The sequence below is a fragment of the Perca fluviatilis genome, chromosome 8 (genome assembly GCF_010015445.1).
Source record: "Perca fluviatilis chromosome 8, GENO_Pfluv_1.0, whole genome shotgun sequence".
NCBI classification, from domain to species: domain Eukaryota; kingdom Metazoa; phylum Chordata; class Actinopteri; order Perciformes; family Percidae; genus Perca; species Perca fluviatilis.
In genome coordinates, this window is record NC_053119.1 from 20969611 (window position 1) to 20982516 (window position 12906).

The following is a 12906-nucleotide window of genomic DNA, read 5'->3' on the forward strand; positions in this document are numbered from 1 at the left end:
CCAGTTTATTCCCATTAATTCCCATGGAAAGTTTCCAACTTTGAAAATTCCTGGAATTTTGCAACCCTATGAATGATTGATTACAGTATTTAAATGTTTGTAGTTTTTTTTGTCGACCAATCTGTTATGGATGTCAATAAATGGAAACACTCACACCACTGTGGTTCTTATAGCTTCATTAGGAATTACTTATTTTTAGCTGTTGAACATACTACTTCCGCAATCCCTGATTAGAAAAAGCTACTAAGCCAAGGTAGAGTGGGCCTGGGGGTTTCTAAATTCCTCTAATTAAAAAACCAAACACATGGATTTAACAACATGGTCTTTTAATAAACCAGTGAGAACTTAATTATGAACACCTCAGCATATTTAAAATATGTGAAGCTATGCTGGCTGTACTAACATTGGTTTGGATGAAGATATGTGTGTGTGTGTGTGTGTGTGTGTGTGTGTGTGTGTGTGTGTGTGTGTGTGTGTGTGTGTGTGTGTGTGTGTGTGTGTGTGTGTGTGTGTGTGTGTGTGTGTGTGTGTGTGTGTGTGTGTCTGCTGCTTCCAAAAAAAGACCAGACAAGTGTTCAGACAGCTTCGCAAATTCCGCCAAGAGTGATGGGAAAAAAGGCAGAATTTGGCCCTCACCTGTTTCAGACACTACCCAGCTATGTGGTGTAAGGTAACTGTATAAATCCATCAAAGAGGTTCCCAGCCAGCTGGCTCAGTGACTGCAGTGGGGTCTTTACTACCACCAGACACTTACAAGATTCAGACTGAGATAGAGAATCACGGAGTGGACGGAGTCGGCCAAACTTGCAAGCAGCAGCATTTGTCTAGTGGGCCAACTGCATTGAGCTGCATGTTGGTGCCAGAGTTCTTGTGTTAATGCAGCAAAGAAAAGAGGAAGAGTTTGTATTCATGGCTATCTTTAGACAGGAGTGGTGCCTGTGACATAGCAGCTGCTCCCCGGCGAGCTGTGACATATTAACCTTCAGCCAGCTGTCTTGGCCTGCCGCTTATACATACGCTCACACACATTCAGAGAGAACACACACTTGTAAACTATAGAATTAAAATCGGCCAAAAAGTCGATGAAGTTTGGTTTGAAATCATTCTGTGTATAATTGCATGTTCAAAAGTAGAGAATGAATCTTTGGCAAAAACACATCCATTCATCATGTGTATGCTCACACACATATACTGGACCATCATCTGATCTGCACTGAGACTCAAGGGATCAGCAACGCGTGGCTACAGCTGTTTCACAGCGCGTCAGGTTACTCTGCCACCACCATCCCCAAGGCCTTCACCAAGGGAACGACCCCACAGCAAACCAACACACACGGGTCCACAGTCCCCCAACAGCTCCCGGCCCGCCTGCAGGTACCAGGCTCAACATGAGGTATTTTGAGCCCCAAAACCGACACACCTTTACACCTTACTGAAGCTTCTGAATGATAAAGATCTTTTAAGGTTGTCAAACTGAAACCTGCTCACAGGAAATGAGAGCAAGTGCTTTGAGCTCTCTTCTTTTTTTGAGCTCTGTTTTTTTTCATTCAGAAAAAAAAAAAACATATAAACTGTAAAGAGTCACAAGTAGGACTGGGTATCGAACCTCAGTCCTCACAAACTTTCACTAAATGCTTGTTTCTTTACTTATTTTTTGATCAGAGGGTTTCTGGTTTAAATTATATATTTGACTACATTTATTTAAGTAAAGGTCTTGTTCGGCTGCTAGACAACAAGTTTGGAAAGGAAAAAAAATCAACTCGGTAGAAAAACACTGATCTTCTTAAAAATACGGTATTGTTTTCGTATCTGTGCTTTTCGGATTTGGCAGTAGTATCAAAAACGAAACCCAGCCGCAGTAACAAACAATTAGTCATCCAAACAGAAAAAAAAAATTAAAATAGTGCAGTGTCTTAAATTCTCAAATGTGAACATTTTTTGTCTTATCAGAGTCCTTTGTGATAGTCAACGGAATATTATGGAATTTGGACTGTTGATCAGACAAAACAAGAAACTGGAGGATGTCAACTTGGGAAAAGGAAATTCTGATTCTGATTCAGTATGTTTCATATACTTGACAATTAATTAATTAATTAATCAGGAAAATAATCAGCAAATTAATTGATAATGAAATGAATCAGTAGTTGCAGCCCTTTATGTTGCTGAGACTTTTGTTTTCCAAATTTTAGTTTCTTAGCATTATTAAATACTCACAAAAAGTTGTTATAACAGTACAGTTTATATTCTACACAAATGAAGAGTTGGGTCCCATGCAAAGAATAACTAACATTATAATTGACCTGAGTCACTTCCAATAAGGCTGTTACAACATGAGAACAATAAATATGTAACCACATAGGCTCCTGGGTCTTTTCACACCAGATGAACTTCCTCATGAGTTTGCCATGGTCATCCCCCTGCACAACAATGAGGTCTTCCTTTTGGACATCCTGTTAACTTCACATCCATCTCTCTCTCACCCACACACATACAGTTCACTACCACACAGGTTAACGCCCTATAGGAAGAAGACATACGTACAGGAATTCATTGAAAGCTGTCTCTTGGGGGTGAGATTCCTAGAAACTGTTTCCCATGCAGGCTACTGCCTGCTGCTCCTGACCTTCTCCACAAACAACTGTTAAGGTTAGGCTGATACCGACTGTGTGCGTGAGATCAGAGGTTGGTATAGTTTGCACGGTGCTTCCAAGTAGTTTGAGAAAGAAAAAAAAAATGGACCAGAAAGACAGGACATCTCTGAAATGTGGGTCAGTAAATGTTTTGGTGGCAACTATGCAAGACAATACACGCAGAGCAGCCTGCAAAGCCCTCCCTCTACCACCAAACCTCATACAATTTAGTGGCAACTAACCCAGCAGACTGTTTGTGTTGCTCTGTATTTAACAACAAAGCTGACACTAATGTTTAATCGTGAGGGCAGACATGATTAAGCATTAACCACACTGAACTTAATTTATCATTCATGTATGCTGCATGTAGTTATCTGACCTTGTTTGTTTTAGTTAAATGCCATTCACCGGTGAAGGGGACAAACTGAATAGCTTACACAACAAACGGCTGCATTCACGCCGAGGGCTGTGAAGTAAACATTGTAAAGCCCGTTTTGTGTCAACGCAGGGCGGTGTGAATGTTTCTTGTGCCACGGCGACTCTAAACGGTGGTTCAGCCGCTGTAAAATTCACAGAAACTACACCGAAAACGTGAGGGACTCTCACCAGAAACGATGAACGTTGCTCCGACCGGAGTCCCCGACCTCGGAGCTTCTTCTCAGGCCGGATGCCGTCTTTCCCTCCGAGCGTGAAAAAAAAACCGACTGCTTCTTCTTCTGGTTTCGGTGTGGTGGTAGCTACTTTCTGGTCTTCAGTGTCGCTTATATCCGCGGGGTTATAGCTTCCAGCAGCATGGTTTGTTTTTTAAGGCTTTAAAGTTTCATTCCCAGTACAAAATAGGAAGCGCTTTTGTTGGGTTTTCGACCATGGCAGCGCGAGAGACGATGGTGATTACTGGTTGGTCTGAGTGTGTCCTGTCCTCTGCCTGCTGACGCTGCCTGCCTGCCACCACCACCACACAGCCGTGTCCTCAAAATGTCAGCGGGGAAACAGCGCCACCTAACCGTTGGTGCTAGAAACAGCAGGGAGACTGTCAGTGCGGACCCACAGCGGCCCCTACTGGAGGAAATGCTGCACTCATACAAATACACATCCACAAACCTGAGTCACAAATGAAAGGCAAGAACGACTGGCAGTGGTGGAAAAGTGTAAGAAAAAACTTGAGTTGTTTTAAAGATTCAGATTAATAATATAAAACATAAATCAACAAATACATTTATTATTATATGTTTCAGATAACATAAAAAAAGATTAGCTCCACCTTTACCAGCTGCAACGTTAATGTGATGTACACATTAATGCAAAATATTATAAGATACGTTATTCTGAAATGTGCCATTCTGCATAATGCCTGATTAGAAGTTTTGGATGACAGATACTCCAAATCACTTCAACGTCCCACCAAATTTAGTTGAAACCTGTTTCTTCGATAACCTGCTAATTTAGAAACAGACAAATAAAACAGGACAAAAACAAACAACCATGTAGCTTTTTCCCTGAATACAAAACTCTCAGACTCTTTAACGTTTAATGTCCTAATTCACTTCATTGTCCCTCCTCCCACATGCCTTTCTCACTTACCTGAACAAACTTACAACCCATTTTCTGAAACCCTCCCTCCAATTTCCTCTCACTTCCCTGAGCAACAATCCCTCCACCTTGGATTTCCCCACCAAACAATTTAAACATTCAGTCTTTTCTGGGGCACAGCCAGAATTTAGGTGGGGGAAAAAACTCTAGCAAACAGAAGGCTGCATACTTTCCGGCAGGACTTTATGCAAGAAGCAGAGAGTGGCCTTGTTGAGGGGCCTCTTTCAGCTGCATCTGACATAGACATTTGGCAAGAAAAGCCTCTAGGCTCCAGGCTACAGCTCTGGGCCTCAGTTTCTTTTCAGTCACTTTTTCCCCAGATATGTCAGTTTTTGTTGTCTATCATCAATTTTCTCCAGTGGTGCATAGTCAGCCTTTAGTGTCCTTTGGCCTATAAGTGTTCCCTTCTTTGACTAAATAAACAGTCTCTCACAGGCCTATGCTACTTAAAAAGAAATAGATGTGGAACACAATAAGTTTATCAAGTCAAAATGAAGTCTTCAGCAACTTCCTGGAACTTGGAAACCCTCTCTGCTGTTTGTTGGATTCAGCCTCTTACCAGATCTTCACCGTCACTGCCTCCCTTTCCTCTGACAGGCAGTCAATATTCCTCCAGGCTCCCACCCCACCTCTCACATACTCACCTCTCCCTCCTCCACATTACTCATATCTCTCAACAAATTCAGACACAGAGCTGAAGATGTCCTGGACGTATGCAACCCTCCTGGGTCTCCTCGCTGTGCTTCTGGCACTTTCCTGTGAGTCTAATGCAGGATAATTAATCTGATGATAGCTTTTTTTGTTGTATGTATTTAATGCAAGGGTAAGCATTGGAGCCTAAATTCTGTGTTTTAATTTAGAGCTTTCATGTTTTGTCCTCTGACCCAGTGTCTACAGAGGCAGACACTGCAGCTGTGCCCAACAGCACAGGCAGAGCTAAAGATCCACAAGGTGAGGAGCTGCATCAGCCGCATCTCTTCTATATCCCCTCTGTTTATCCCTTTATGTTGTGAGCTGAACCTCCTCCTGCTCCCTACTGCAGGTCCACTGAAGAAGATCTTCATGAAGGAGGCAGATGCATCAAACTTCTTCAGAAGACGCAGCAGACGGGCCTCAAAGTCTCAGGATGAGATTAACGGTGAGTTGACTTTGGGTTTGTTTGTGGCAGTTTGACCTGAGATCAGCCGAGGTGATGTGCATTTGTTGTTGTGGTTGTTATGTGTGTGTGTGTGTGTGGTGTGTATCGTAATTGTTGGCATCTGTGTCTGATTATACAGGACATTTTGGCAGTAGAGGTACACTCACACTCATTTCTTTATCCTTAAGCCACAATAGAAATAATTATGTTGCATCCAAATTGGTGATAATATTATTAACAATTCATTACAAAACCATCTGTCCTAAGAAATTATGTCTTCTAATTATCAGCATTCAATGTTTATTTTTCTTGAAACAAATAGAAACCAAAGAAAATCCTGCACACTGCTGATCACTTGTACTCACTTTATTATTGGTGATTGATTAGTATTTAAAAGGTAATCAGCACTGTGTGGGATGTGCAAAAACGTTCTCGCAATTGTTACCTCTTAAAACATGAAACAAATTCTGCTAAAGAGCTGCGATAAATCCAAATTATTGTTATTCTCTCAAAACAAGACAGGATAAGGCTGACTGTTACTTTAGCATCAACAATATTACATTTGATTCGAGAAAAGTTTGTTTTGATCTAAATTAAACATATGCAAAAAACACTGCAGGAGCTAATGAGGATCCTAAATAAACAAAACAAAACATGCACAGTAATTTGACATTTACTCTTAAAATAAATTGTCTTGCACAAAAAGCCCTTGAAAAAGTATAGACCTACACAAAAACATCAGACATCACTGGGAAAGAAAAAATGATGCTAATATGCTCGACATCAACAAAACAAAGCATTGATCATATGAACAAGGTGAAAAAAATAACAATACCTCTTTTTGTCCCCAGGAGCATAAAAAGGCCCTGTGTTGTAATGGAAACAGTTGACATTTTACAGTATAACCACACTGACATATTTCCTTATTATGTTTTAAGAAAGTTTTGGCACAGTTTGAATGGACAGTGAGCAAACATGTTAATGATAGTCTTAATGTTTTTTAGGCTGACAGCCAGCTGCTGTTAACTGTTTAGTGAACCTGGCCTGACCAGAGACCACCTCAGACCTGTCTGGTCACACAGCAGCTCAGCCTCCTCGGCTGGAGGCTACAGCAGGAGCCACAGGGCAGCATGGAGCTCACACACGCACACGCACGCACACACACACACACACACACACACACACACACACACACACACATGCACGCCACGAGTAAATCAGTGAATATTCTCCTTACAAGTGTTGTGAAAATTCACATACTGTACCATGTTTGACATTCTCGAGTGATTTAACAGCACTGTTATGTACAGTTCTGCCAACAGGAAGGTGAGAGCACACACTGAGACCGCTGCTCTGAATTGGGATTGTGTTATGTAACATGCTGTGGTGTGTGTGTGTGTGTGTGTGTGTGTGTGTGTGTGTGTGTGTGTGTTTTACAACAAGACACTGTGCAGTGTAAAATCAGTGATAAAGTGAACACAAAGCCATAAACAAAGTGAAAAGACTGAGATGGACTGAGAGTGAGTGAGCGAGTGAGTGGGTGAGCGGTTGGGAGTTGAATGTGGAATGTGGCGACACACAGTCAGAAAGGGGTCAGAGAAAAACCAAGTTAAAAAAGTGAGAAAAATAAACTGCTCACTCTGAAGAGCCTCTCCTGCTGCATAATGACATAAAAGCACAACAGCTCGCTTGCAGGCAGATGAAATTCGCTTAGGTATTTGATAAATATATTACATGTTTCAGTAGGTGGATAAAGTGAATTTGAAGCAAAGTACTGACATCAAAATGTAGACAGCAGCCTCTTAACGAATGCTGCTGTTTGACTATTTGTGGGAGATGGTGAGCCATAAGAAGCAGGTCTGCAGTGGTGTGTCATGTGAAGAAAATGATGTATGATTAACCCTGCTGTGCAGAAAGAGATAGCAAACCAAAAAAAGTAGGTAGTTGCCCTCAAACATTTTCATCTGCAAGTCACGACGAATACTGATCTGCAGTTCATCTGTTGATCTTCCATTCATCCATCCATCTTCATCCGCTTATCCGGGGTCGCGGGGGCAGCAGCTCCAGCAGGGGACCCCAAACTTCCCTTTCCCGAGCCACATTAACCAGCTCCGACTGGGGGATCCGGAGGCGTTCCCAGGCCAGGTTGGAGATATAATCCCTCCACCTAGTCCTAGGTCTTCCCCGAGGCCTCCTCCCAGCTGGGCATGCCTGGAACACCTCCCTAGGGAGGCGCCCAGGGGGCCTCCTTACCAGATGCCCAAACCATCTCAACTGGCTCCTTTCGATGCAAAGGAGCAGCGGCTCTACTCCGAGTTCCTCACGGATGACTGAGCTTCTCACCTATCTCTAAGGGAGACGCCAGCCACCCTCCCATTTCGGCCACTTGTACCCTGGATCTCGTTCTTTTGGTCATGACCCAGCCTTCATGACCATAGGTGAGGGTAGGAATGAAAATTGACCGGTAGATTGAGAGCTTTGCCTTCTGGCTAAATTTAATTTAATACCGCCCCCGCTGCGCCAATTCTCCGAACAATCTCCTGCTCCATTGTCCCCTCACTCGCGAACAAGTCCCCAAGGTATTTGAACTCCTTCACTTGGGGTAAGGACTCATTCCCTACCTGGAGTAGGCACTCCATCGGTTTCCTGCTGAGAACTATGGCCTCAGATTTAGAGGAGCTGATCCTCATCCCAGCTGCTTCACACTCGTTTGCGAACCGATCCAGTGAGTGCTGAAGGTCATAGGCCGATGATGCCATCAGGACCATATCATCTGCAAAGAACATCCCCAGTCCACCGAACTGCAACCCCTCCCCACCCTAACTATGCCTCGATATCCTGTCCATAAATATCACAAACAGGATTGGTGACAAAGCGCAGCCCTGGCGGAGGCCAACCCTCACCTGAAACAAGTCTGACTTACTGCCGAGATCCCGAACACAGCTCTTGCTTTGGTCATACAGGGATTGGATGGCTCTGAGAAGAGACCCCCTCACCCCATACTCCCGCAGCACCTCCCACAGTATCTCCCGGGGGACCCGGTCATACGCCTTCTCCAGATCCACAAAACACATGTAGACCAGATGGGCATACTCCCAGGCTCCCTCCAGGATTCTTGCAAGAGTGAAGAGCTGGTCCGTTGTTCCACAACCAGGACGGAATCCCTATTGTTCCTCTTCAACCTGAGGTTCGACGATCGGCTGAACCCTCCTTTCCAGCACCTTGGAGTAGACTTAAAAAGCCGCTAAAAAAATAGAATGGTGCGCGCCCTCTGCACGCGCACTCAAAATCCTAGCGCGCCAGCGAGATCTACGTCATTTTGATGTCACACTGGTGCACGCAAGCTCGAATGCGGCGACTGTAAAACGGCCTTTATGAGCATCCCTATGTTCAAACATGGTGTTCGTTATAGACAAGCCATGACTAGCACAGTCCAACAACGAACAACCACTCAAGTTTAGATCAGGGAGGCCGTTCCTCCCAATCACGCCTCTCCATGTGTCTCCATTATTTCCCACGTGTGTGTTGAAGTCCCCAAGCAGAACTATGGAGTCCCCCATTGGAGCCCCATGCAGGACTCCATTCAAGGTCTCCAAGAAGGCTGAATACTCCAAGCTTTTGTTTGGTGCATATGCACAAACACAACAGTCAGAGTTTTCCCCCCCACAACCCGCAGGCATAGGGAGGCGACCCTCTCGTCTACCATGCAGGGTGAACTCCAAAGTAGTGGCGCTCAGCCGGGGGCTTGTGAGGTGGTGGGCCCATGGGATGGAGAGGGAGGTGCCACGTTGCTTCTTCGGGCTGTGCCCAGCCGGGCTCCGTGGCAAACCCGGCCACCGGTTGCTCGCTGAAGAGCCCTCCATCTGGGCCTGGCTCCAGACGGGGGCCCTGGGCTTCCTCCGGGCAGGGAAACTCTACTTCTTCCTATAGTTGAATCACAATGTTTTTGAATCATTCTTTGTCTGGCCCCTCACCTTGTTGTTCTTATAAACATTAAACTCTAAACATTATTCTGTTAAGGGGTCAAAGGTTGTAACCTGACTTTGGAAAGGTTAGCATGGCTATCCAAAACCTTTCTTATCTCAGCTAATGGCTCTTTCTAATGTAACTGCAGTCAGTGTGTGAGTTTCACTGACACTCACGTGACAGGCGAGTACTTTAATGTCCAATCCTGCTGGTCAGAGGTCACAAGCAGGTCACTTCTCTATCTATCTTAGTACCAATTTCAAACCGAATCTAAAAATGGAACCCATCCCTACTAAAGAGACTGTAATGTTGGAAAATACCCTCTTGATTTGTCTAACAGACTGCTGAAGTCTCATATTAGCTTCTGCTAAATCAATGACTTTAAAGCAACATTATGTAACTTTTAGCTGCAGGTGTAGTTACAATGAGACAACCTGTAGGGGGACCGTCCCCTTACAGGTTGTCTCGTTGGAACTACAACTCGCGTTGGGTAGCGCGAGTTGTAGTTCCAATCAAGGGGGTAAGCTTCGCTTCAGAACTCGAACCTCCTATGGCGCCATTTTGTTGCTACCTGGCCATCACCTCCCGTTAGCATTCCACTGACTAGCATTCATTTTGGCGCCACTTGACAGTGAATAACTTTACATCTGAAGCGTTTAAAGAGTCTATTTGTCCATTGTTTAGTTCTAAAGAAACACGACAATGTATAAAAGGCGCCATTACCTTGTACCTCACGTTATGGCTCCATAGCAAACGTTTTTGTAAAAATAGGCTAACGATTGTGTCACATAGTAGAGGAATTACCATATAGTACAGGAAAAGCTCGCAGGCAGTTTCAATTTACATGAGCTGTTTAGGATTAATTACTAATGTTAACTAGCATTTTAGTTAGCAATAATTAGCCTGTGCCCATGTTATCTCCTTACATATACCTACACTCAACTTCTCTGTAAGATTGGGAATGATTGAGATTTCTCTTGGCACAGCTACCAGAAGACTTACAACTTTCAGAAACGTTGCTCACGTCACATTTACGTTGTCTCTCTCAGTTGGAGGCTGCGCAGTAAAGCTGGCCATCACTGGAAAAGTGCTTCTAATATCCTTCACTGGTCTCCGTCCAGAGCAACGGGGTCTGTTGGTCCATTATATACTGTCTATGGTTCCAATGAGACAACCTGTAGGCCTAAAAGTTGCATAGTGTTGCTTTAATGTACATATATGCTTGTGAGTTTTGTACAAAGATGGACCTGAACATTTCTTTAAAAATCCTTTAATTGTTCCTTTCTACCCACATACATATTTCTGGATCGAGTAAAAAGGGTGAGACAATACTCATTAGACCTTTTTCTGTCACTTGGGGTTCCAGTTTAGTTTTGTAGTTTTGTAATGTTCAACAGTCATTGTGTGTGTGTGTGTGTGTGTGTGTGTGTGTGTGTGTGTGTGTGGGTGTGTGTGTGTGTGTGTCTATACTTGTAGGTTGATGCAGTTTATTTCCAGACCATGCCATATTAATGGTCTTCTCTTTGGCAGAGCATATGAGTTGTGATATTTTGTTGTACTTAAAGCTATAGTTCGTAGTTTCTGCCGCCCCCATGAGGAATTCTAAGTCATGAAAACAAAACTGTTGGCGTGTCCACATGATACAAGCCTTCCATGACACCCCGCTCCTCCACGCAGTTGCTAGAAGCCAAGGAGGACACGGAGGATAAAAAAAAAAAATGGACTCTTCAGAAGAGGTAATTATCTTCACTCGAGTTTCTGTGCGGGAAAGTCACCGAACGCTACAAACTCATTTGGCAATGGCTTGAATGTAATGGACATTCATTAATATCAAAAAGTTACGCACTAAAGCTTTAATGCACCCTGAGTGAGTCCATTGAAGTATGTTAGGCATGAACAAATCCCCAGGGTGCACTGCAGTTTTCAGAAACAGACCTCAAGTGGCTTCCATCCAGGAAGTTAGCTGTTGAAAAGCTTGCTTATGGTTTTCATAGTTTTTTTTAGCTTTGTTTAGTGAACGTCATACATAAATAAATATCCTCCAAATAAGTCTGATTACTTTGTAATACATATTTAAAAACTTGCTCAACCATCTTGCTCGTGCAATGAATCAATAACAATTAAAATATTTTGTTATTAGTGTCAAAGTAAAAGCAAAAAATAATGAAATAATGAAAATGAAAAAGAAATCCATATTTTCATGGATGGGACTATTAAAGGGACACTTAGGCTAACTCAACTCATGGTGTCTCTGTGTATTTTAAAATAGTTTAAAGTCAGTTACTTTGTTTAACAGCTCTTTTATGTAGGCCTACAGTTTGTGTCAAATGTGCTACCTCATATGATAATATACTACTGAATCTGAGATGTTTCTCATTTTACACTCATAGTTAATTCATTCTCCTCCTCTGTGCTTGCAGCTGAGCAGAGGCAGATTCTGGCTGCAGATGAACGAAAGAGAGAGTTCCACGAGGAGAAGAGGAACAAGTTTGAGAGCTATGCTGAAGAGGAGCATGATGGTATATCTGATGAGAGGGATGAGTTCATTCACTCAACCAGCTCATTCATCCACTAAAATTCTCATAATCTTCCCAGAACAAAACGAGAAGACCAGAGAGAGCACCGAGCAGTGGAGGGAGTTTCACTACGACGGGATGCATCCTCCTCACGAGTACAACCGCCAGTCCATCTGAGACTGGAGGGCAGTGGAGGAGAGAGGGGATGCTGTAAAACATCTTTAACCACACAACGAGGCCTTTCTCCTCTCACCTTGACACTTATATAGTAGAGATAACAGCTACAGAATGACATTTTCAGCTTGTTTCAACCCTTGTGTTGTTGATTTTGGCTTTAGTTCCTATGGGCTATTGATGAACATATTACATATTATACATTCCTTTCATTTAGGGCTGTAGCTAAAAAAATATTTTCATTATCGATAAATTAACTATACTCATTACTTTTGCAATTAATCTATTATTCATTTGGTCTATAAAATATCAGAAAACACAGGAAAAATTCCATAATCGCAAAACCCAAGCTGACTTAATAAAATTGCTTACTTTGTCTGATCAACAGCAAAAACAGTACATTTCTGTAGCTGACTCCTGAAGCACGTCATCAGTTCAAAATTATTTTTATAATCAAGTCTCATAAAATGAGGAAAAGTATTGAGCTGATAAATGGATGTTTTTTTGCTGTTAAGGAGGGCTTGGGTTAAGAGAATGTGCAATGATTTTTTGCTACATTACCAGATAAAGAATGTGTGAATAAACTGTATTTACTCATACTGTATTTACTATAATATTTACTCACTTCTGATGACATAAGTTAAATCTTCTAACATACCGTTAATTATTTGGACATTAGTATCTGTATTTTCACTCTAAGAAATGTGTAGAACTAACCTGATATTTACTCCCTCTCAAAGAAGCAACAACTCATGCAAACAAGCCTTTTTTTAATACATGAATTTCTACAACTCCAGCGCATATTTCTGCAACAATATATATAATACATGCAAAATAAGGGGTTTTCGATGGTTCATATTTTTTGCTTTCGGTTGATTTGGGCGGGGGATAT

At 42.7% G+C, this 12906-nt stretch overlaps 2 protein-coding genes across 9 annotated transcripts in view; one reads left to right on the forward strand and one right to left on the reverse strand.

The window, feature by feature from the left end:
- Positions 1–3556, reverse strand: part of LOC120564353 (cyclin-dependent kinase 17-like) — a 32213-nt gene extending 28657 nt beyond the window's left edge. Inside the window, exon 1 of one of the 3 annotated variants that reach the window (XM_039809231.1) lies at positions 3237–3556. The gene's annotated coding sequence lies outside the window, so the exon portion shown is untranslated. Of the gene's footprint in view, positions 1–2541; positions 2563–3236 lie in introns of those variants that run through there. The other 2 variants (XM_039809234.1, XM_039809232.1) reach the window with 2 other exon arrangements.
- On the forward strand, positions 1215–12887 carry ucmab (upper zone of growth plate and cartilage matrix associated b). 6 transcript variants are annotated; one of them, XM_039809239.1, is made up of 6 exons: positions 1215–1393; positions 4818–4978; positions 5109–5171; positions 5263–5358; positions 11745–11843; positions 11920–12887. In XM_039809239.1, exons 1-6 carry the CDS (start codon positions 1389–1391, stop codon positions 12015–12017), a joined length of 522 nt encoding a protein of 173 aa, XP_039665173.1. In that variant the 5' UTR covers positions 1215–1388; the 3' UTR covers positions 12018–12887. The 6 variants fall into 6 exon arrangements, with proteins under 6 accessions (XP_039665173.1, XP_039665178.1, XP_039665177.1 ...); XM_039809244.1 differs by lacking the exon at positions 1215–1393 and adding an exon at positions 2484–2646 and having other exon boundaries at positions 4907–4978; positions 11920–12884; XM_039809243.1 differs by lacking the exon at positions 1215–1393 and adding an exon at positions 2484–2570 and having other exon boundaries at positions 4907–4978; positions 11920–12884.
- Positions 12888–12906: the final 19 nt, after the last annotated feature.